Source organism: Coffea eugenioides, chromosome 2 (genome assembly GCF_003713205.1).
Source record: "Coffea eugenioides isolate CCC68of chromosome 2, Ceug_1.0, whole genome shotgun sequence".
NCBI lineage: Eukaryota > Viridiplantae > Streptophyta > Magnoliopsida > Gentianales > Rubiaceae > Coffea > Coffea eugenioides.
In genome coordinates this window covers 4,991,654-5,016,866 of record NC_040036.1, presented here as the reverse complement: position 1 = coordinate 5,016,866, position 25,213 = coordinate 4,991,654, and the positions used below count along the sequence as shown (strand labels likewise).

The following is a 25,213-nucleotide window of genomic DNA, read 5'->3' as shown; positions in this document are numbered from 1 at the left end:
CTAGTGCATAAAGATCACTGTTGCAGTTTAGATCCTCCGCTTGAATGATTGGCTTTACTGTCTCCGGTTTTCTTAGTAGGTAAGCTAGCCTGTGAATCCTCCAAATCGGTATGAATTGCTGTCTCTACTTTCTGTTTAGATCCTCTACATGAATGATTGGCTTTACTTGAAAGAATTGCTGTCTCCACCTGTTTTCAAATAGGGGTATATTCCTGATTGTAAAATTCTCCACCACTGCAAGTGCAAGCACCTTGAGGTCTATTATCGCAGCTGTGATGTAGCACACATTGTGGGTAGCGTGATAATTAATATGGCTAAAAGGGTTATGCAGGCAGATGCAGCTTAAGACTAATCTGCAAGTGTCTCAAGGAACGCTCAGCATATGCTAATCCAGATTAAAATGTTAACCATGATGACCATGCCAAGATCCTCTCTATTTTTTTTTCTCCTTAAAAAGAAAATTCGATGTTTAGAGTCTAACCTGGCATCTCAAGTCCATACAGTTATGAGGTGGGTCTTACTCGAGCATGTCATTTTGGAGTGACTGCAAATTATGAAAATGAATCTAATCTTATGTTCTTGCCGTCTTTGCTTTTCATTGACGTGCAAGAGAAGAGTGAACTTCAGAAAGGAAGAGGCTTCTGCGGATAGTCCGATTAGTTCTTCATAGTCTGATAATTACCAACAGGTCCTGTAATCGATTTCTCTGCTTGCTATGCGTCCTTTGACTTCGAGTAAGGTTCTATACCGTATTAGGAGATTAATCTGCCCGAAAGATTGGGATACACTTAAGTAAAAAAAAAAAAAACAAAACAAAATATGGGAGGGGCGGACTATGTCATAATGGAAAATGAACGATTTCCTTTAGGCAACGTCATTATACTTCGAATGTTCTGTCCTTTAGACGCCCGGGGCTTGTCCGTCCGGACGGAGTTAGTTCAGTAGCCACCCGGAGTCGGAACCCCAACCCTTTTTCTACCTAACATTAAAAAAAAAAAAAAAAAAAAGTTTCCCTATGTAGAAATATGTTGTACGAAGCATAATGCAGATTGTACCCGGATCCGGGCCAAATCAATGCCATGCCACCGACCTCTTAATTACTTGGCCATGCAGGCACGAATGGCTTTGCATGTTATTTTTTGAAGTTTTTGTTAAAAAAAATTATACTATAACGATTTGAAATATATAAAATAAAAAGATTATTGATAATAAACAAGACAGTAGTATTAAAAAGGCAAAGAGACAAAAGAAAAAAAAAACAAAAAAAGAAGAGAAAAAACAGACAATTAGGATTTTGTTTCATAAACGAGAAAAAGAAGGGGAAAAAGGGAAGGGAATAGGACAAAAACCGTAAAACGCCCCCGAAATTCTTTTCGACAACAAAAAAGGGAAAGAAAGATCCGATCCTAAAATACACGGATTTCTGCAGTTCCAGTGCCCGAAGGAGGGATCATCTTTTGGCTTTTTCTCCAGACACTTAGTAGTGTAAAATAGTAGTGTAATAGCATTGCATCATTATGACCATTGCTTCAGTTTCTTGAGAGGAAGTGAAGTGATAAAAAACGCATATATAATCTCAGCGGGAGAAGATTGAAGGAGATGAAGAAGGGTAAAAGTGTGGGAGTAGTAGGCGGCCCTAGTGACGGATATGAACGAGATGACTATCCAGACTACGATGATGATGACGATGATGAGCTGAGTGTGATGAGACCAAGAAGGTCTTCCACTGATGCTAGGCCTATAGTCCGAACCCCCAGTCGCGGCGGCTCTTCCAAATACGATTTTGTTAAGGTCCTCTTTTAATACTGGTACCCTTTTGCTTGGATTGTTAATCCACTGATATGATCAAGAAACAGGGGCCCTTGAAATTAAAGTAAATTAAAGAAACAGGGCCCCTTTTATTCATTCGAGAAAACCAACAAAAAAAAAGGATATTCGGTCTTTCTAAAAATTGGTGTTTCTTTGTCTTTTTTATTATTATTGCAGGTGAAGGTTTGGTTGGGTGATAATGCCGATCACTATTACGTTCTCTCCAGATTCTTGCTTAGCAGAATGCTCACTGTCACAAAGGTCCAAACTTCTCCACTCCTCCTTTCTTGTGAAAATTTTCATTCTTTTGCTTTTATATCTTTTGGGGATTTTGGTTTTTCGTCAATCACCGTTTGATGTTATAAAGCAACAATGCCTGAGAGAATGTTAACAGACTTCTTTGGGAAAGATTGGTGCTTTGAAGTTTATCGGTTTTCTTGACAACCTTAGTGTGGATCATATCATGAAGAAAACTTTTTTTTCTCCCCTTTATTTTCCCTTTTCGGGTTAGACTGGTGCTCTTATGTTATGTTGTGTAATTACGTTGTAGATTGACTACTACCCTTAATTTGTTAAAGTCTTTTTTCTGGCTTTTGCAGATGAACTTTTTGTTTATTCTTATGTTTCTCAAATTCTTACTTCTGAGTTTAACCTAAGTGGAGTTAAATTCAGATTGAATAAAATTAATAGAAGTTTTATACTGATGGCTCTATGGCTTTGCTTGCAGATTCCCAATCATGTGGCAATCAAAATTGCTCTTGAGCTTAAAAAGCTTCTCATAGACAATAGCCTTTTGGATGTGTATGTTTTTATCTCTTTCTCATTTTCCATTTTTGCTTCTGTTATTTCTCTGCCATCTCAAGACCATTTCATCCAAGTTTTCGTTCTCCAGCTCCCAATCGGACCTGGAAGCAAATTTGTTCAAGGTATATTCTCTCTTTTTTCCTGTTTGCATGTGTGTGTGTGTGTGTGTGTGTATTGTAATTGTACCATGGTTACAGTCCACTCAAGGATGATAGTATTGTGTTTACTTTTTCATTGTTTGGACATGCTTGGTCCAGGCATATCTTTTTAAGAACGAGAATGCTTGACTATCCTAGACTGGACTTTAAGAAGACTTAAATGCACTATGCTTTTGTCATTCCTTGACCCCTTGGATCAACATCTCTGTCTGTATAATGTAAAGTTAGATGTGTATTTGAAACACTTCTGAAGATCAACCATTCATGGGAGCTTGTCTTTATTTGTTCCATCTCTCTTGCGTCACTTATGATATTTTGAGGCTTTTCTCTTGCTAAAACATGAAACTTATTTTGAACTCTCTTTACAGCTTATGAAGCGACGTGGTTATGGAGCAGAGTATATTAACCGCTATAAGATGATGACGAGGTTGGTGCTCTTTCTTCCGTTCCTCTATTTAGTTATTCTTCCTTTCTTTGTTTCTGTAATATAGAAATCAGTTATCGAATGTTTTGGGAGGATCTAGTTTTTTCTAATAGTTTTCTTAAGGTGAACGTAAAATCCTTTTCATTGTTCAGCACTATATAGCACATCTTGGTGTATATATTTATTTTCGACTTTTTAACGTCACTGAATAGTGACTTCTCATTGTATATGACAAGACGCTATTGCAGAGAGTCAAACTGTGCTCACTCTAATAGAAAAGTTGCTACACTCTTGTTATTAAGACTCTAAACAATTTCATTTCAACTTGAAACTAGATGATTTATTTTCAACAAAATAAAATATCTTACCTAGTTTTGAAACACTGCGGTCATCTCTCTCTCTCTCCCACTCTCTCTCCCTCTCTCACTCTCTCCCGCTCTCTCTCTCTCTCCCTCTCCCTCTCCCTCTCCCACACACACATGCAAGCAAAATTTTCATTTGGGGTTAGTATTTCAAATAATATTACCTTACTCACTGAAATTTGTGAGGGAGAAAGAGCTGAGTGCATAAAATTTTTCTCATTTATTTCTTGTCCACGTCACAGAGACAATGAGAGTAAGTAGAGAGAAAAGACTTCACCTATGAAAGTCAAATAAAAAGTTAAAATTGTATGACTGAGGAATTGTTACTAATGCTGTTTCACTTTTTGGCCTCTCTGACTTGTTAGATTTCACCATCAGAGGGTTCCTCTTGTTATTCTTGTATGTGGTACGGCATCTGTTGGGAAGTCTACTATTGCTACTCAACTCGCACAAAGACTAAACCTGCCAAATGTGTTACAGGTAATCAAACATTTTCCATCAGTGAACTATTAACTTTTGTTTCAGATTTATGCTCATTCCTTTATTTTCTGATGTTTCAGACCGACATGGTTTATGAGTTACTACGCACGTCAACAGAGTATGTTACGTTCTTGAACCTTGATTTTGTTAAATATCTGACGTTCAGATTAATTTAGTTCGCAATAGATGATTCACATTGTTAAACAACCTGTTGCATGTTGGTTTTCCATTATCTGTAACAGCATTTACAATTTTCAGTAGATTTGATTTCAGTTCAAGAATGCATGTAATTCAGTGGGCAACATGTGAAAGTTTTTTCAGAATTTCTACATAGTTTTTTGAAAATTATGGAGCAGCTTGGGCCATGATTAAATCTGAGATAACTAGGCATATGGCTGTTGTTTTTTCACTGCTGTTGAAGCATTCTGTTGAGGAGCTATTTTAGCACCATGCGTAATCGCTATGATCTGAATACTAGATAACCTTCAGCATTTTGGATCTTTTGTCTAATTACAAAATGCATTAACCTAAACTTGTCTTTTTGGCTCAGATTCCTTACTTTACAAAGAGATGCATGCCCTTTTTCTCACTGAGTGACTATTTTTTTAGCATTCCATCTCCTTAACTTTGCCACTCTATGAGATCTAATTATTTGTGGTTCCTCTTAATGTCATTGAATTACTTGTGCAAATTTGACATTGTCTCAGTGCACCATTGGCATCTTCCCATGTTTGGGCACGAGATTTCAGCTCCTCCGAGGAACTTATAACTGAGTTTTGTAGAGAGTGCAGAGTAGTTCAGAAAGGTAACTCGACAAGTACCTGCATAATTTACTATTTTAAACTAAAATGACCCATTTGATCTTATCAGCGTTGCCATGTAGGTTTGGCTGGTGACTTGAGGAAAGCAATGAAAGATGGTAAACCAATTATTATTGAGGTAATTGTTCCATGCTGAAACTAAATTATGTCTTTTATGCTTTAACATTGCCAGTTCCTATGTGTTTCCTTGGGATTTTTTTAGATTTACCCTCTTTTTAGGTTATTTGGAAACAAAGTTCTATTTTACACTTTGATGTTCAATGTGAAAATCAGCAAGTGTATGACGTATTAATGGATGCACATTATCTAAATCTATTACAAGACAGAATGAATTGCCTTAGACAGATGAATGTAGGCATCTTAGCTGAGCTGAGATACTTGTTTGGCCTTTCAGAAATCCTTTTGGCTTCAGAATTTGGCATGGAAGAGAAGTTGAAGGATCTTATGGCTGCCAATTTGAGAAGGAATTTTTTCCAAGGTTTAGGTGGGACCTGGGAGTAATCAACCCTAAGCTATTACAAGAAGGATGCCACTGCATTTCCTTTTACCCCCTTTATCAGCACAGCAGTGTTCATCACTAAATCAAGTTGTAACAATTAAAAAGTACAAGTTTCACTTCAGCCTCAACTTCATGAGGCAATTGGTGTAATTCATTGAAGATTTTTGAATTGGTGATTTGGCAGAACTATTGGAGAAAATTTTGATTGAGGAAATAGCATGCTGCAGCGACGGGTGAAAAAGAGTAGAAAACTTGTTTTGGTTACTTTAGCATCATGTTGTACAGTAATGCTGGCTGTGTCATTTTCTTGTAATAAGTTAGGAGAACAGCATGAAAAGTGGTTGTGCTAAGTTTTGATATGCTGTCGATTAATCTGTTGGGAAAATCATTAAATGTTTGGTTTGTATTTTCTTGCACGTGGTTTAGCTAACATTCAATGTTTGTAAAAACGCAGGGAATGCATTTGGATCCTAGCATATACCTCATGGATGATGACAATAAGTTGTTAAATCAGATGCCAACAAAAGATGAAGAGTCAAAGCCTTCGAAGGGAGACTGCAAAGATGGAATAAAAACTGTCAGCAATTCTACAGTATCACAAGACAGTCAGGAAGAAAATAAGTACTCCTGTCCTGAGAATGTAACCTTGGGGGAAGAAACGTCTGCTGATCAGCTGATTAAAGTTTCAGGACTTATCAAAGCTTTGGATATTCTTGGAATTAATCCTGAGAAGAAAGGTTATTCTTTGTTGCTGTTTGGAACGTATTTATCACTTTATTTCCCCCATAGAATTTGAGCATCTCCTTTTCTCTTTATGCAGTTGAGACCATTAAGGATCCGGCAGATGATAGAAAAGAAAAATCTGGTCCACGGCCAATTATCATTCCAATAGTCCTAAAGATGGCTGACTTTGATCACAAGGTGTGGAAAATTTCCTTCTTATTTTTGCATGTTCCATGATGAGAAATTAATTTATTGAAGGAAAAGATTTGATTGTCCTAAAACTTTGGATTTTTGGAGTAATAAAACATGTTGGACAAGCTTCCTTTTATTCTTCACCTGTTGTACTGTTTTGCAATATCTTCTATTTGTTTAAAAAAGTATGTACTGAAAATATTTCAAGTTCTTGAGAGGTGTGATTGTGTTATAGTAATTTTTTCCCTCTCTAGTACTACTGTATCAAGTACTGACGAAGATTTTTTTCCTTTTTACTAGGCCTTACTGGAGGAGTGGATATGCACTCGGACAAGTAATGGGAAATGCCAAATTCAGGTTTCAAATTCGTACCAACCCTTCTCAGCTAAGAAGAGTTATTTTATACATATGCTATATTATTAACTCTCTAGATTTCCTTCTGTTGACCTGGATTTCCTTTTGACCATGCCAGTCTACAGTGACTTTTTTTTTTTCTTTTTTTTGGGGCGACTGACTTTCATTTTATACCTAATCCAGGATAAAGATAAGCTGATTAGCAACTTGAAAACAATTCAGGACTATCTATGTTCATTTAAGTCATTGGTGAGCTCATTCCCTTTCTGTCTTGTTTGGTTTTCATATCCATCTGTTTGGATGTAAAACAAATTACCTGTTGTCATGCAGCAGTAAGAATGGTACAGAATGGTGTATTTGTTCTGCAATTTGCTCATGTATTCACAAAAAAGAATGTGCATGTTTGTTGATTTCTACTAGTTTCTCGATGTCTTGTAATCCAACTATGATAATATTCATATTCTTTCTCATCTCTGTCCACCCTTCTCCCTCCTCGTTATCAGGGTTTGACAGTTGTCAACATATCAGCAACAACATTTCCGCAAACACTTGATTGGCTGCACAATTATCTTCTTCAGGTTTGTAGTTTAATCAATAATACCAATCTTTTTTTGCATGTTTTAAGCAGATAATACGTGTTGTTTCATTCACTGGTTAATTTCAATAGCTTTTGAAGCTATATTGGTGGGTTCTGTTGGATGATACTAGAGCTATATCAAAGACCAAAAGGTCATTGGCTTTTTAAGTACTTTTCAGAAGCTGGAAGATAGAATCTTATGCCGCCATGATTTTCCATCCCTCTTATAAATTCAAGCCAGAAACCGAACTTTACTGCATATTTGTAGTGAAAATCTGTTTAGCTTCAAATTGTTGCTTCTTTGGATGGTTGTTTGGGAGTGCGACAGTGGCCAAGTGGGCATCATTATCCCTTGATTTTTTTTTCATCCCCTCCGAAACCTTAGTGCTCTTTGAAGAACACGAGTATTATTTTTCTGGTGGATCCACTGCATCTCTTCCATTGTTGTTGAGCATTTTCCGTTGCTTTAGGCTATACTGTTAACTTTTGGAAGTTCTCTTATTGCATGACTGACTATTCATCTTGTACAATCCTAAATGTGGTAGAAACATCCGACGGAGATATAGAGAAAAAATCACACAAACAGTATCCATAGTGATCATTTTGCTTGTGATTAATTTATTCTGAATATATTCCTTTCCTTTTTCTGCTTTGAACAGTGCATTGAGCAAGGCATATCTACGAGTAGCAGTGGAGAGGCTTCTGGAAATTAAACTGTAAAGTTCGAGCATGACCAAATAACAAATGGTATGCTTTGATATCTCTAATATATATATATATTTTACATTGTTTATTGGACAAGTTACACACACACACACACACACACAGAGGCTTGTGAACTTTGATGATAATTGAAGGCAATTTTTCTGACTGCGCATCTGACTGTGGTTGAGTTGAGCAGTCTTATTTTGAATGGGCTCTGTTAAGGCAATTTCTGTAACTTTGCATTCATTTATTTCGGGCACGTGAACTGAATTTATCTAATGTTGCAGTTTTTCCCTATTATCTTGCAACATGGCTTGTGCTTGTTGGTTTGTATAACCCTTTATTTCTGTTCCTAAGACAAAGTTTTTTAAATTTCCATTCATGACAAGTTCATAATTTCATCGGACATTTAAGGAAAAGTGTGATATTTGTGTTATCAGGGACTTTTATGCACAAATGCTGGTCAAGACTGAACCCGTGAACAAAGCTGCTCAAAAGCATGGAGATCTATCTGCCGAGAGATATTGAGGATTCAAATGGATAAATTGAAAAATTCTTCTGTTTAATTTGTAAATCATGGGAAGTATTTGTATGCTGCCCCAAAAATTTTGCTGTAATTGAAGATTTGTAATAGAATGGATCATCCAAACTCCATATATGACCATTGATCCATGTCCATAATAATAGTTCTTTCCAACTTTTCTTGGCTTGTTTTTCTCTCCTAAGCTTATTGCCGTCGAAACAATGACTTCATGAATCACTTTTGCTGCTTAATCAACATAATTTAGCGAATGGATGTAGCTTTCCAAACTGGAAACACTTGGTCCTCTTCTTTCTTAATTTTTGGTGAATTATATCACAATTCCCAGGAAGTACATTCTTGGGGGTGGATTCTAGTCAATTTGATCTCTTATTCACTCAGAATCGGATCCATATTTTCCCTTTATGGGAACAACTTGCTTTTATAAATTATGTAGTCGTGCTTCGAAAGGTATTAGGAATTTCTCAAGGGTTTCACGGAATATCCGATCAGATGACAGCTAAAGAGAAACAAAATCCTCAAATCTCATCATCCCACAGATCTTGAATGGTCCTATAGGGGCTGGTTGTTTCATTGGTGAAAAAATCCCCCCTCATGATCTTCCATTCTTCCATCTTCTGAATTTTGAGAGTATCAGAGTCGTCCAATGCCAAATGAAGGGCTCCTATGTTCTCCTTCATTCTCCTCTGATTGAAGCTCTTCACGATTACACTAGATCCTTTTGACATGCCCCATGCTAAAGCAACCTGTCAATTGTCAAATACAAGCGAACGATCCCTTTTAATTTTGATCATCATTCTCCAAAGTCAACTTGAGAAAGAAAAAAAATCCCCGAAATCTAGCGCTCGCTTAAAGAAGGGCCAAGGGTCACCTGAGCTGGTGTTGCTTTGTGTTTTAGGGCAACAGATTTTAGGATGGGATGATCCACCACGGCCGTTGATCCCCAGCAATTTCCAGGTGCCCCAAGAGGGGAATATGCACTGACATGGATGTTGTGTTTCCTGCAAACCTCCCTTAGCTTTCTTTGCCTCCACATCGGATGCATCTCCACCTGTTCTCCCGACAACAAAAAATCAATAATAATGCATTAGATATTCGATTGTCGATTCTTTGGGTTATAAAAGTACTTGCATTCTTCAGTTCCTGTTTTCATATCCCCATGCATGCACAAAAATTGTAGAAGCCCAGCTCGAGTGGTAGAAGCAAATACCTGATTGACAGCAGGAGGCACAGTGGCAAAATCCAAAAGTTGCTGAACCTTCCTGCTGGAGAAATTGCTGACCCCTATACACCTACACAAACCCATTGCTAGGCATTTCTCCATTCCCAACCAAGTGCTCTGCAGGTCTAGTATATCGAAATCCTCTTCGCCGGGAACTGGATTAAGAACTCCAGGCTTCAACTTCACCGGCCAATGGACCAAGTATAGGTCCACATATTCCAACCCGAGCTTCCTGAATTAATGCAGATTAAAATTGACGTCAGTACCACTCGCAAAATTGGAGCAATTCTAAGCTAGTCTGGCCTTTGTCGTAGTCCTAGCTAGTCCAATTTAGTTGCAACCATGAAATAACGCGATGCTGTAGCAGATTTGCATTGTTGCATGCGTCAGTTGTCGTATAATCACATACAGCCGAAGCCAGCTTCAACTATAACTATATTGTAGGAGTAACCCACAAAATCCCGGTCTTTTGATGTGAAGACTAGTATGGATTTCTGACAAACTTAGCACTTATGAGTGCTCGTTGTGCATGACCGCCATGCATGAGTTGATTGAGAATAGAAGGAAATAATGAGTCCATGAATAACAGTTACTTACTGGAGAGTTTCCTCAAGTGCAGAGACGGGATCATGGTGATCACTGCTCCATAGTTTAGATGTAACAAAGACGTCTTCTCTCTGAATCATCCCATCAGAAATTGCACTCCTCAATGCATTTCCTAAAGCAGGCTCCGAGCCATATATCTTAGCAGTATCAAAGTGCCTGTACCCCATCTGCGTGCCAGTAGAAGAGCATGTTTCAGTCATCCAAAAAACACTGAGATATCAATCAAGTGCTAATTCTTTCAGTAACTTCTACATCCAATACATGAAATCAAGGTTAGTTTTGATGATAGTGCAGGATTGCACAATAAATAAAACTGCATCAGAGATAATCGAAATTTGTACCTGGAGTGCCATTCGGACCGCTTGTTGAGTAGTCTCTGAATCATTTTCAGAGGAATAAGTGCCCAAACCAACCACTGGCATCCATACGCCGTTATTCAATCTCACCTGCCTCATGTAAATGTTTCTCATTTTTTCTTTTTGCTTTGCCCTCTCAGTTGGTTTTCTCCTCTCAGTTAGTACTTCCAGTACTAGTACAATGCATGAAGTTGCTTTGACTTCCCAGAGGTTTATATAGACGGCAGTCATGCATAAAAGTCAAACCTTGATGACGTAGTATTTCTTTATACAATTAAGACACCGAAGCAAGTAGCATTTGTAAAAATTAGACTGTAATCTTACAAAGAAATGATAATTAATGACCCGAGGGAGTACATGGTAAAACTATATCAAGGTGGAGGCTGGAAAGATCCATTACAAAGTCTCAACCCCGTTCCAAACTATTCTTTCATTAAACGAAGAAGAGCTGTCCCCTAAATCTTGTTAAACATGCAATACCAATACAGCATGTATACATGGGTTCAAGTTATGGAAAGAATTTATGTCAGGTCAGGAGAAACTACTAGCCATGCATGGCAAATAGGAGTTGGCATCCTCTACGCCACTATTCGGTGCCAAATCCAGTATCAATCACACTTATCACGTGATGGTAGAAAAATTTAAATAAATAGCACATGATAAATTAAATAAACAGGACACTTGGCATAAATATAGAAGTGACATTAAATTGTCACTGAAAGAGTGGCACTGAGCATCCCGTGTGGGCAAATAGTTGCCCCAAAATCATTCGATATGTTTTTCCATCATACATAATTACAATAATGTAATCCAACTCTCAATTCTAATTTAACTGATAGGACATTAGACAAGCAACAATAAAGTTTTATGTTCACTTTTCAACCTTCCATATTTGTTTCGATTGCATTTTTCTAAAATTTTTGAAGAAAAATTAATGTAACGATTTGATATATATGAGGTAAAAAGGTGATTTGAAAAATATGTTCACGGAAAATATAATAGAAAAATTGCAATCCAAACGCATACAGTCCAACATTGTGTAAATCAAGTTAACAAGCCATTTTCAAGAAATGAATACCACCTAGCTATATGCATCATTTATGGAGTTGGGAACTATGAAGTAGTCATGAGATGGTCGAATTTTCATTTTTACCACGTATAGAATAATTTAGACTGTAGGCATCAATGGCCGACTAATTGCCTACCACCACCTCCCACCAGATTTTTCATCAGTTGTTGCCAGGCCCATCATATGCGGAGGAGGAAACCCACTGCAGGCATGATGACCAGGTGGCCTTGCTTCAACAAAATCCTTCTTTAATTACTAATGCTCTAAGCTAGAATCCTTCCTATTTTATTAAGCATTGTCAACGTCTCAAGTCCAAGTGTCCAAACTACCCAATAAGTTTGTGTTATGTAATTACGTTGCAGAACTGGAGGGTGGGTGCTGTGGCGACACATAGAAGCCTAATAAAGTCAAATAGTTGACTTCCAGCTTCGGGGAAGATCAGGGGAAAGCCGTCATTGTCAGAGAAACACTAATTAGTAGAATGGACCACACAGATCGATCATCAAAGTCAATGCTACGTGCTCAAGTTCTAAAAGACAATCAAAACCTTGGAAAAGAAATTGCAAAATCAATTCTGATATCAACCGAGGCCTTCTTCTTCTTCCCATTTTTTTTTTTTTCCTTTTCGGCTTAATTGGTTAAACATTTTTGTAACTGCATGTTAAATTTGCGAAGGAAACTGGATATTAAGTCGCAATTTGGGGCAACTCATGAATAGAACATAGACCATGATGATCATGAATATGCGAACTTGTAAGGAAAGACATATTGGTGCTTTAACTAATATTCCTTAAAATTTCGAAACCTGAATAGTATATACGTTCAACAGAAAGCCGGTAACAGACACCATAATCGGTTGACAAACGAAAGTCCTAGTTGACTTTGCTCTAAAAGTCAAAGAAATCGTTAGGAAGTCCCCATCTGTATTATCCAAGCATTGTATAGGGTCTCCTCTCCTCCTGCATCATCAGCCATCACGGATTCAGATGTTTTCAACTCATTCCCAAGTAGATACGTTAATGAATGTTGTCAGATCAGCTAATACAAGTCAACACTTAAATTATTAGCACTATCTAGTCCAGTAGCATCTTTTTCCCCCAAGAGGTCAAGGGCGAAATATTCACACACAAAAAAAAAGAGTAAAATTGGCTAAATTAGTTAAAGCCACTCTCCCCAAAGCAATATTTCAAGGCTATGATGTGGTAAAAAAACAAAAAATAAATGAAACTATTGATCCTCTATAGACACGTGTCAGGGACAAGAGACTCTGTTCGGACTCTACCTCAAGCCCGAACTAAGCGGAGGTAGCTGTCACAGTTGAGAACGGTCAAGTCTTCGGAATAAGACCAGAATCAGAGTTTAAAAAGGATTATGTCTGTAGTAATCTAGTAGGACTCATAAATGGGATAACTACTAGGACTGAACGGATAACTTTGAACTCCTTCATCGCTATTCAGGGGAGGCTTTATAAATAGTGGGCGAACGGATCAAAAAGAGGTATTAAAAAAGAATACAATACATTTATTCTCCACTATTCTATTGTTCTCAGACTGACTTGAGCGTCGAAATCACAACGGGGAGATAGTCTCGCTGTCCGGCTCATTGCAAGTCTTAAGCGTCGGAGTCACAACGGAAAGATAATCCTGCTGTCCGACTCATTGCAAATCAATTCGATTACTCCTGTTCGGATCGTACTCTCGACAGATTCCCCAGCATCCCTTTGTCTTTTTAACCGAGTAAATTAGACAAAAGTACCCCAATTCTTATTAATTTAGTGGCCATTTCATTCGAAGTTGTATTACCACCTCATGCTAAATGGAAATTAATATGTTCAAGCCCATTATGTACCAGTAAATGGAAAAACTATTACCACTCGAGCTTGTACCGGTAAAAAGTTTGAACAAGAAAGTTATTTGCAATATTCAGGTCATTCCAATACATCTCATCTTAAAACATGAAAACAAGACCGTCAATATTCCTGCATATAGGAGGAGATTGTAAACTGCCAAATTTTGAGTTGGCTCTAATTCTGGGATATAACCGGGCGAGTGTTTATGTGTGTGAGAGATTGAATATGGTGAATCTTCCAAATGGGAAATTAGAAAAGCAGTAAGCAAATGAAAAGAGCAAGAGGTGTGGAGCAGTCGTGCTGAAGAGACGCATTTGATTTTGGGCGGCGTTGAGGCGATAATGCGTTTAACTTCTGGGAGACTGGGAGGGATTCAAACGATCTTGTCATGTGATTTCAAGATTTTCGCACGTTCTTTGCAATCCTTTTATATTTTCACCACATCCCCACCCCACCCCAGCCCAACCGCCTTCTTCATTGATCTTTCCTCTGCATTTCCCTGTACAACTACTTATTTAAATTTTTACGCTAATACAGCTGTGCTTCCGTCTTCATGATCTCCGAGCTGTTGAATCTTAATTCTCACATTCATGTCATTATTGACCTTCGGGTAGCAAATATATATATATATTTTTTTCTTTTTTCTTTTTTCTTTTTCTTTTTTGTCAAACGTCCAGTTGGACCCAGCAAACACTGGAATCCTGGCATTAAAGAAAGAGTTACTGTCTATGTGACTAAAGGGAACTCGATAAGATAAGATAAATCCTACGACCCTAACTTACAGTAAAGATAGCTCAATACTGTTAGAGAAAATAGATGTACATAACCTGCCATCGGATCAACAAAGCTATCCCCAAACTATAACCTGCCATGATCAGAAAGTAAAAAATTTAACGAACTAATGAGGTCGGAATACCATAACATATAGTAGGAAATTGATAACTACATCTTGATACGCATGACAATGACTGGTTTAGCCAAATACATTCTGCTGAACCATAATTAACTATCGTGTATACATTGCATCAGTTCTCGATGATATATATTGTAGGTGGAGAACTAAGAATGATATTGACATATTCCATTTCGATCCGAAGGGCTTGCATTTTGGGTAAACTAGACTATTTACATGAATTAACATGATTAATCTCAAAAATACCACTTTGGTCTTAATCCCTCTTCCTTCTCTGTCAATTCCCTGAATTCATACCATCCTGCTCCAGCTTTGCCTACCGGAATTGGAGAACGAACAAAAATCTCAACTGGTTTAGGCACGTGGACTGCCAATACTAACTGCTCACCAATTTTCTCTACGACTTTGTCAGCTGTACTGATTGACTTATTAAATGGTTCAACTGATATCCATCCCAGCCCTGATATAGCCACATCACAGGCAGGCCTGCAAACAGAGGGGGAATGGGAGATGCAGAGGAGGAGACCCAAGGCATTAGGTTGGTCCAGATTTATGGAAGGACGTTCTAAAAAGATTTATCACATTATTTCAGCATAATAACCCCGACCGGTTAACATCTTCATGTTCTATTTCCAATTCGCGTCTTGTTTCAAGTCCCATCCAGTCATTTGCCTTCTGTTTTCCGGATGGAGGTATCAGCAATCCTCCAACCTCTTTCTGTAATGAGAGAACGAGAGCCATCATAAAGAAGGAAATTTACACATAAATCAGAATTCAATGCCAATGTGGCCACAGTGGGCAAAAGATGATTTTGTAATGCTATCTCTACAAGTACAGATAGAGAGCACATAGACGAGTTTGACAAGACAGAAAAAGAAAGGACAAGTCATGAATCTAAGTACATCTCATTTTAAACTTGAAAATTATTTACCTATTATCAAGAATGAAAGAAGACAACATTTTACTGAACAAATCTCATTGAAAATTATTCAGCTCTTGTTCATGGAAGACCATGTATGCAAGGAATATGTTCTCATGCAAATGAAACCATGTATCACACCATATTATGAAAGACTTGCGAAACAGGAAATTCAATTACCCTATAGAATTCATCAGCTTCTTCGGTAGCAACAATATGAAGCTTCAGTGCTTTGGGTCCATAAAATGTCAAACATGTTTCAGGCAGAACCTGAAAAGGAGAAGAATGATGACAATTTTAACTGCAAGCAACCACAGCAGGCCAATTAAAGCACAAACATGAGATGAGTGAAGGAAGACCTTAATAACATCAATCCTCACAAGTCCTCCCCAAAATATTGAGAAACCATTCAAACCATTTGATCCAACTGGATTAGAGATCGACTTGAGTTACAGCATATGTGGAATTAGAAAAGGCAAATAAGTTAGCATATGTGAAATATGTTGGGAGTGATATCTCAAAGAAGATGGTAGAAAGAGAACTTACAGGGAGAGTCTGACCTCTAAGTTGACTTTGGGGAGCAAGAGAAGGAAGATCTTCTGCATGAACAACAGCAGCTTGCCTGTGGTGAAGATGGACACCAGGTGTGTCATACAATTTCTGGAATACAGAGGAAGATACTTTAGTAATCTGGGAAGAGTGAATCAAGCATAAAAATCACAATTTGTTCTTGTTGACTTGGAGACTACGAAGATACACCTCTTAGATGAATGCTTCCAAACCTATCCTTACCCTTTCTAGAACCCCTCCCTCCCTCCCCCTCCCCCACCCCCCCAAAAAAAAATCCCCAAAGAGAAAAAAAGGGGGAAAAAATACACCCAAAAAAAAAGAAGGAAAAGGAGAACAAGTCAGCAACAAAATGAGGTTCTTTGTATATATTAACTATAGTAGCTCAGTTCTCCATATATGTAGATTTGGAGTGGACATATTGATTACTCAATCTACATGAGGTAGCAATACACCACAACAAGGGTATGTAGGATACAAGAAAAATAAGATGGGAAGGACAGATTTCGATATCCTCAAAGGAGATGTCCTTACCCCTCCACCTAGGAAAGCATCAATCTGAATGGGACCCAAAGTGGTCCCAGGGACAGCAGATTGAATTGGTTTATATTTTCTCGCAGCTGCAGCAACTGGGTCCTTATATGACAGCATTCCTGTATTTGTAGCACCATTAAGCATCAAATGTCACAAAAAGCAAGAGAAATATAAAGCAAAAGGGAATAAGCTTCAAAAAACAAGTTGAAGACAGTAGGGATGAAACATTGGTAAGAAGTTTGGAAACTTCTTTCACATCAGCAATGAAGCAAAGTAGCATATAATAGCAAGTTAAATTTTTATTGTCCTACTTACTCCCTTTCACAGACTTTCTCTATGAAAATGGAAAAGGTTCAACCCCCAATTAGAAGAATATCAGTGCAAAATTCTTTCTCACTCAGGCTTATATGACAGAGATGTAAAACACAAAAGTGATATGCATAAGACATAAAGGAGGACTCAAACGTGTTTTGGTGAACATTGTGTGCAAAAGAAAATCTAACAACTAATCCATGCAATAGTAACCATAACTTACTTAATAGAGCATTTATGAATGCAGATTTTCCAACATTGGCTGAACCCTGCAAGATCAGCAGACAGACTTGATTTCCAATTTGTGATCCTAACAATTACAGTGAGCAGTATAAAACCATAATCAGCATCAAAGAATTTTTTTTTAAAATCAAGCTAATCGTTGTGGAAGCTATAGCCTCTACATCTTATTAAATCATCACAAAAAGAAAAAAAAAAAGATATTGCTTTGGTACATGATAGAAAAGGGAAAAAAATGTAATAACTTGTTCCTTGGTGCATGATTTTGAAGAAATATACCTCATTTTGCCGGTTCAAATGATTGATGGAAAACTTTCTTTCAGCATGGTTAAGAATCTTAATAAGAGTTTATATAGAGTTCAGTAGCAGGCATGGTATACCTAAGCTGGAGTTTACGAGGGGTACCATTCCCAGAGAAAAGACAGCTTTTTTTTTTCCTCCCCCATAAAGGAACATGATCTCTGACAACTGAGGTATGGAACGTATGCATTCCTAGTAGCACAAAGCATGTTGTGGAACAAAGATTGCCGAAATTGCAGTCCCTCTCTTCATCACTTATTAATGAAGATTAGACAGTCATGTTGCTGATACATGGTTAGGTAACAAAGGTTGTCAAAGGTGATATTTAATGGGGGATATATGAGTACTCAGACCTTTCAATTTTCAGATGCCGTATTACACATCACAGTCACCTCAACGTGACTTTTTAATCGTCTTATTACGAAACAATAACCAGTGCACTATCTGTGAAAGTGTAAACAAAAGTAAAATACAGATCAACATTGCGGTGAATCTACCAACATTTTGATCCATAGACACAAAAGTATCATAGAATAATAACTTGAACATCAATTCCACGAAACAAAATTTCTACTTGCACCCTAGAGACTATAAAAACCACCAAAGAGAAAAAACTGAAAGTTAACCATTAATCAATCTTCAGTATACAGCAAAATTTCCAACTCATAGGACTTACTAACCAGAATATACACATCCCGTCCCTGCAAGTAACAATTAAATGCAAAAATATTAGTGAAATAGGCAAAGAAAGCAGCTTAATAAAGGAAGTAAGAATAAAAATTTGACATTTCTGAAACAGCTATTCTAATTCCATAGTTGGCACAGGGTGAATCCTGGAGTCAGATAGCCTTTGTCAAAATCAACAAAAAACCATAGGAAAAATGTAAGCAAACCAAAATAAAGCACCTTATAGGAGATGCAACTAACCTTTTTCTCCTTCTGAATTTCTGAGACCACTCCAGCAATTCCAACCAAAGACTTTGAACTTGTTAAATGAACACTCAGAACACTGAAAGACACCAATAAGCCCTTCAATTAAATGTCTTCAGCACTTATCAACAGCATAAATCAATCCAAAATATATTTGAAAAAGCAGAGGAAAGGACAATTAGATCTTTCAAATTACTGATTACATGATATCCTCAATCTATTTTTCACCAAATTCAAATTGGTTATGCGTAAACTGTAGGTGTAATAGGTCCATATGTACTTACAAAAATGACATGCTAAATTTGATTTACATGTGACAGCTGGATTACATTGAAAAGAACACCAGTAAGCTGTCCACTTATTGCTACTTTTCAGTTGAAATTGATCATTGGTGTCAGATAAATCTTGAAGAAAGTACTAATCATCAGAATTTGCAGATCCTGTAAAAAGCATGTCTAGAAACTTGATAGCTTACTTAAGTTTCTTCTTCACTGTGGCCTCCACAACCCAATCACCAACACAATTGAGATCTGTGCCTTTTGGAAGAAGATCAACCTTGACCAAAACAGAAAAGTCTAAAAAGTTTATCCAACTAGATTACTAACGAAAAACAACATCAGCAGTAGCAGCAATTGCATGGACTAAGAATTTCAAAGTACCTTAGTCACCACTAATATTATCGGATTTGCACCAGTAAGATCTCTGACACGTGCTACAAAACTGCCATTGAAATCTGCTATATCAACCTGCAAATGATAGAGCAAATGATTCACAGAACAAGACATGAAAGGGAACAAAAGTGGCAGCTGAAGAAAGGGATAAATTCTTCCAATTGCCAATCATCAGTGTGATGAGTTATTAGCTCTTTTCCAATTTTAAAGGTATTTTTTTTCGGGTCAAATTTTGTTTCTGTTGATGATGAAGTGCCACAAAACCATCAAGTTTGGGTCCATTGTTAGAGCCATTATCGTGATAAAGAAAAAGTTCATCAGGTGAGACCTTTCATTTTCCTCAACTCCGACATACAGGTTACATCATATTCCACAAGCTTTACTGAGAAAAACCAAATTTAGAAGCAATGCTACCCATATCCGTTTATAAAAGAACTGAGAGAACACGATTGAACCATCCATGCTTCTCATGGATAAAATTTTCTCATGAAAAAAAAAAGTTTCTCATGATTCAGCCTGTTGTGTTGTGCCTAATCCTTAAGCTCATTACAGATATCCAGTGGTAAAAAGTTGAAATGGCTATTCTTTACACCCAAAAATCACGATGAAGGTTAATTAAAGTAAGTAATCTTCATAACACTTTCTCAATGGATGCTTACCAACTTAATAATCAAAGCTTTCTCATTCCGCAAGTGAGAGAGCTTTTCCCGAAGCTCCTCAGCTGAGATAAACTGTTCCCCTCCAGAATAACCTCCATTGCCACCAACAGCTGTAATCATGTGGCCATGGGACAAAAGGCGGCACCTCCCACAAAGAACAGTTCTTAGTTGACGATGCTTCTTCTTCTGCAATCACACAGGAGTTCCAGTATTATTTTGCCCACCTAATCCCAATCTGGAAATACTCACTTTTCCCTTGCATTTTATTGTCTCACGTATAATCCTGAATATGGTAGTATTCAACTGCAATTTCATCGAATTCTACTAAAAATATGTTAATCCTAAATAATACTACTAGATGTCAAATTTTTCCAGACGATGAATCAGTTCATATAAAAGGGAATGATTAAAAATTAATTGAATTATACCAACTCGTAAGTATCCGGGTCAACATAACCCGGAGCATCCGTTTCTGAGGTCTGCAGAGGAGCTCCGCAGCCATAGCAGCTGGGGAGCACCGAAGAAACCTTGGAAACCTTATCTTTATCCTTTTTCTTCTTCTTCTTCTTTTTGGATTCAGGGAGAAGCATGGTAGAAGCAGACAGAGACTGGTGGCGCTCAAGAAATCTCTCTCCTCGGGTGGGCGCAGCCGCTCCGGAACCATGGGGTTCCGGTTCCGTATCCGGGTAATTGTGCATTTGAGAGCTTGAGGGATTTGGTTCTTGGCGGCGAGTTTGGAATTGGGACTCCATTCCAAATTTGCAGATAGTAACGAAAAATGTGGGCTTGGGAGGCGGGAATTTTAAAAGGCTAGGATTGGGGTTTACGACCAAGTGGTGACGGAAAGGGAATAATGATGTAGAAAGAGGTGAGGAGGAAGAGGAGATTGGCAGCGGTTTAGGCGCCATCTGCAGTTGTTACCGTTGTCAAATTGCCAGAGAGAAAGTATAGATGTATGAATGAAATGAAGATATAATGAAGTATAAATATTTGCACACGTGGGTCCTCAATGCCACCTTTTTAACTGAGGCAACTCAGTGTCACTCCTACTTCTATATTTATGACAAATATTATATTTATTGACAAATTTCTAACTCTGTGATGAATTTTTAAAAAATTCTACAAGAGGTCTGATTTTGGTGTGGAATTTCTCGCGTTCAAAAAATGCGAGGTTACTGAATACGAGCTTCTCTGTGGAAAAAAATTACTGCAACCACGAGCTCAAAAAACTTGCTAAATGCATAAAAATCAGGCTTTTGCATTGCGAGATCATACCTAAATGCACAGTCACGAGCTTTTCAGAGTTGAGAAGGAAAAAGAAAATATGCAACGTAAATGGGTCCTTTTCACATATGGTTGGGAATGACTGTTAAGGTAGTAAAAGTAACTGGAGGAGGCAAATTCATCTGGCAGAAATGGCGGAAATTTGGTGGAAGCTCAGAAATGGCGGCCGCCGACCAAGGAGAAAGAGAGAGTGTGAGGGATTTCGTCTTGCTCCTCTTGAAAGCTTGGAAACGGGAGGCCGGACTCTGGCAAAGCAAAAGAGAAGAGAGAGTGAGCGGCTCTGTAGATTTGCAGATTCTCCCTCCAATTTGCAGATTTGCAAAGAAGAAAGAGTGAGCAAAAGAGGAGATGTGCAGATTCTCGCTCCAATTCGTACCTCCCTACTACCGCAGATTTGAATGCCGAAGAAAGGATGTAATTTGGGTTCAATGACCTCTGTTTTTCTTTTGACTGAAAGATGAAGGACCTCACATTTGAGAATTGTGAGGTACACTTTTTTTAAAAAAAAAAATTATGCTGGCTCACATTTGCCAAATGCGAGTCTACTTAGTTCGGATTCAACAAATGCGAATTGCCTCGTTTTAGAAACAACTCCACGAATACTTCTCTCGTAGAAACTCTTTTTTTTATAATAATTCAAGAATTGACTCTATATTTATTTAAATTATTATGTGTTGTTTATTTAAGTTTTTTTAGCGCTCATAAGTGGGATTGGCACTGAATTTTTGTCACCGAATAGTGACACGGAGGATTCAGCTGTACGTTATGTGTGTTTATATATATATATATATATTTTTTTTTTTTTTGGTTGGGGTGTGGGGGTTTGTCCTCGATTAGATTGGTAATGTGAAAATTGAGATTGAAGTCCATAAATTAGACCAATCCTTAATTTCTACTTGAGTCCATAAATTAGACCAATCCTTATGAGCGAGTCAATTCATTTCTACTTGCCTTTACCATCGGATAAAACGAACAATGTTGATGATTATTCGAATTATCGTCCCCGCAACAGCAACTGGCTAATAGGCTTGTCCACTTCGTAATTTCTTAGATACCAGTATATTCTGCTATTCTCAGAAGCATAATGTGTATATCCTTCTCGTGATACAGAACAATTTAGAGAAAACAATCTCCCATAATGCTTGAATACAGGACATATATGTATCCATGACAAATTTCTACAACAGAAAAGCCACTACACTCCCTAGTTATCAACCTTCCAAGTAGAACACAGGTGTACGAGTAATTTAGTAGCATGTGGTTAAACTCCCCCCTCAGCAATTCCCCTCGAGTCAGGGCTCCGAGCAGGAAAGACCACATTATCATACAACAGCCCGGCAATGGCTGCACCAATTAAGGGTCCTACCCAATACACTGCCTGGTTCTTGAAGCTCCCTCCAACAAGAGCAGATCCAAAGGAGTATGCAGGGTTCATTGATCCGCCAGTGAAGGGCCCTGATGCCAAAATATTAGCACCTGCAATCAGCCCGATCATCAGAGGTCCAATGACCCCAGAGGGTCCCCGCTTTGTGTCGGCAGCAGCGTAAACAGTGTAAACTAAGGTGAAAGTCGTCACGCCTTCGACCAGGGATGCACCAAAGCCAGTCATTTGCGGTGCAATTGCATGAGTTGGAACATGCTGCAAAATGTCCCACAGGAAAACGCGAATTTCAATGCCGCATGAGATAAACAAACCCGCCCCCCGCCCCCCGCCCCCCCAAAAAAGATGGGGCTCAAATTGGACAAGGAAGGTTTCAGAAAGCCAATTTTAACGCTTATTACTATTGTAATCATACGTTTCCTACGGAATTTGGCCTACCGTTGAAGCCGAAAGCATTGTGTTTGTTACCCTTTTGCGCAGCAGAAAATCCAAGATGATTTTAGCGCTTTTTGATACCAAAAGGTTTCAGTTAAGTAGAGCGATTAGAAAACTTATATAAAAGCAAGACACTTGAGAGACGGATTGTCAATGACATGAACCTGTCCAACAGTAGCAGTTCTCAGGAGAAGGCAGGCCATGACGGAGCCCAGCATTTGGGAGATCCAGTAGAGTATGGACATGGGAATGCTGATATGGCCTCCAACAGCCATGCCGAATGTGACAGCCGGATTCAGATGGCCTCCTGATATATTGGCTGCTAAAAAAACACCCGCAGATAAGGCAAATGCATTGGCAACTGCAACTGCCACCAGACTTGATGATTCAGATGCTGCATCTGGCATCATTCTTCCTGTTCCCCAACATGTACACTTCAAAATTCAAAAAACTTTGGCACTAACTCATAAAATTTTATAAATTCGCTTACAGGTTAGACAGTTTATCATGAATCTGCAATTGTCTCCGAAACTATAATTTTTATTCCAAGATCACTCAATTTTAACTCGTAACTGTCAAACAGTTTAAAATAATTAAACTTCATCCAAATTTTTAGTACAATAAAAAAAAAACAATTCATGATGAATGAAACCACATACGAGATGACATGGCAGCGCCAACAGCAGCGAAGACATAGAGGAATGTGGAGATAAACTCTGCAAGATATGATCGAAGGGCATTGGGCGTGACAGAGTGCCCCAAACGGGAAGTCAAAGCCATTTTGATCCGATGTTCTGAAGAAGATGATGGCACGAACACTCTGATTTCGCTACCGATAGTTAATGATAACTTGAATTTCTATTGATGTTTGCAAATGAAGGCTTCACTGACAAATGTAATGTGAGACGGAAACTTATAGGTAAACGTTGGTGGGAGTTGCCAAGTGAGGAGGGAAGAGACGCAACGACTTGCGAATGGAAGAGAAGTTGGATTCAAAATTTAACCGCCACCACGCGTGGCAATCTTCTTGGCTTTATCTTTTCACTTTCGGGTTAGTTGCTCTCCCTGTTTTAAGGTGTGGTCAAGATACAAATAATTGGTTGCTAAGGTTTGTGCAAATGACAATATAGCTCCTAGTTTGTGCAAATGTCATGCGCTACTCCTACACAGGGGAGAGTGGGTGCACCACGTGCCGTATGTATTTAGAACAATCCTCGTATAGAGACACATTGATGGAAGGTAAAATTTGAACTCTTGACCTCCCACTCCATAATTAATTTAGTGACCAACTCCTATAAAAAAAAGATTTATAGGAACTTGAATACCAGATAAAACAAGAAAACCAATAGAGTAGTAGCAATCTTTTCCCAGAAGGAAAAAAAAAAGTAGCAACTCTTTCGAATGATCGAGATGGTGAGTTTCAATCTATTGGCTCTAATTCTTTTGCTTCTAAACCAAGTTATAGGCTGTTGTCTGTTCTCTTTTGTGTACTTACAAAAGAACCTTATTTATACTCTCTGATGCAGCTCTTGGGGCTACAATTGCTGCATGCATGGCTCCGAACGATTGCTTAACAGTTAACACAACTCGTACATCACTTTCAAAAGTGAGCATATTGGTTTTCAGTTTTGGTGTGCCGTTGGATTGGAACTTGGAGGTGACAAATTTGCCATCTCATATCGACCCATATTATCCATGGGCGAAAAGACAGGAAGAACAAAGGGTCAAGATCCAAGGGTGAAAATATGATTCAAGGGTCAATATTTGTCCGAAACCTCCTCCAATCACTAAAACAGGCATAAGCCTCGTCAGAACTACTTGGTTTACTTTGTACAGCTTATTTGTGCATGAGTCTCACATTGTGATCTGCTTGATCATGTACTAATATGCTTTGCATGCATGCAGAAAATATCCATATTGTAATTGATGCCGGTTCTGAATTTAAACGGAGGGGGCAGCTGCGTTCTTTGTCGGTGTTAGTCTTGGACAACACGGAAGCGTACTAGTGCAGAGACACCACGTATGGAATTACTAGGATGGATGGCAAGTAGCTTTAGGATGATGGAAAAGAAGAAGGTTGATCTGAAAACACTCTTAGTATAAAAAGGAATGAAATAGTTTTTATGAGTGGAAAACTTGTGTTTGGATTGCATTTTTCGTGATTTTTCATGGAAAAATTACTGTAGTGATTTGATGTATGTGAGGGAAAAAGATAATAGGGAAATGTGATTACGGAAAACGATATAATTTTTCGACGGAAACCGGCAATCCAAACAAGGCCACGTATCTAAATAAATGTTAACAAAAAATAAAAATGTTAACAACCAAGGAAAATTTTTTGACTAGAAAAGACTTTAATGCATAAATATAAATCATGGAAAATAAAATACTTAATAGTACAAAATGGAGGACAAAATCTATAAGAGAAAAAAATTAGTATTTAAATGAAAATTTAAAAATCTAAAAACATATAATATGAAAAGAATATAAAAAAAACAATTGAAGGACTCATATATT

The 25,213-nt window shown here is 38.0% G+C and overlaps 4 protein-coding genes across 4 annotated transcripts; 1 reads left to right on the top strand and 3 right to left on the bottom strand.

Annotated features, from left to right (window-relative positions):
* Positions 1-1,375: 1,375 nt before the first annotated feature.
* On the top strand, positions 1,376-8,608 carry LOC113762162. The gene is made up of 16 exons (XM_027305470.1): positions 1,376-1,791; positions 1,987-2,070; positions 2,537-2,610; positions 2,702-2,735; positions 3,140-3,198; positions 3,923-4,037; positions 4,118-4,155; positions 4,745-4,842; positions 4,921-4,976; positions 5,812-6,094; positions 6,178-6,278; positions 6,573-6,629; positions 6,810-6,875; positions 7,130-7,204; positions 7,863-7,950; positions 8,349-8,608. The coding sequence occupies exons 1-15, from the start codon at positions 1,600-1,602 to the stop codon at positions 7,914-7,916; spliced, it is 1,386 nt and encodes a 461-aa protein (XP_027161271.1). The 5' UTR covers positions 1,376-1,599; the 3' UTR covers positions 7,917-7,950; positions 8,349-8,608.
* A 359-nt stretch (positions 8,609-8,967) lies between these two features.
* On the bottom strand, positions 8,968-10,864 carry LOC113754978 (NADPH-dependent aldo-keto reductase, chloroplastic). Its single transcript, XM_027299126.1, has 5 exons — positions 10,619-10,864; positions 10,269-10,444; positions 9,660-9,903; positions 9,321-9,500; positions 8,968-9,195 (listed from the first exon to the last, which is right to left on the bottom strand). Exons 1-5 carry the CDS (start codon positions 10,862-10,864, stop codon positions 8,968-8,970), a joined length of 1,074 nt encoding a protein of 357 aa, XP_027154927.1.
* Positions 10,865-14,440: 3,576 nt separating this feature from the next.
* LOC113754079 (putative nitric oxide synthase) lies at positions 14,441-20,526 on the bottom strand. The gene is made up of 13 exons (XM_027298411.1): positions 20,025-20,526; positions 19,597-19,782; positions 18,926-19,012; positions 18,742-18,821; positions 18,264-18,345; positions 18,017-18,037; positions 17,020-17,065; positions 16,485-16,603; positions 15,930-16,043; positions 15,743-15,826; positions 15,564-15,653; positions 15,072-15,181; positions 14,441-14,950 (listed from the first exon to the last, which is right to left on the bottom strand). Exons 1-13 carry the CDS (start codon positions 20,502-20,504, stop codon positions 14,701-14,703), a joined length of 1,749 nt encoding a protein of 582 aa, XP_027154212.1. The 5' UTR covers positions 20,505-20,526; the 3' UTR covers positions 14,441-14,700.
* A 1,615-nt stretch (positions 20,527-22,141) lies between these two features.
* LOC113754965 (probable aquaporin TIP5-1) lies at positions 22,142-23,476 on the bottom strand. Its single transcript, XM_027299124.1, has 3 exons — positions 23,356-23,476; positions 22,861-23,111; positions 22,142-22,519 (listed from the first exon to the last, which is right to left on the bottom strand). The coding sequence occupies exons 1-3, from the start codon at positions 23,474-23,476 to the stop codon at positions 22,142-22,144; spliced, it is 750 nt and encodes a 249-aa protein (XP_027154925.1).
* Between the last annotated feature and the right edge of the window lie 1,737 nt (positions 23,477-25,213).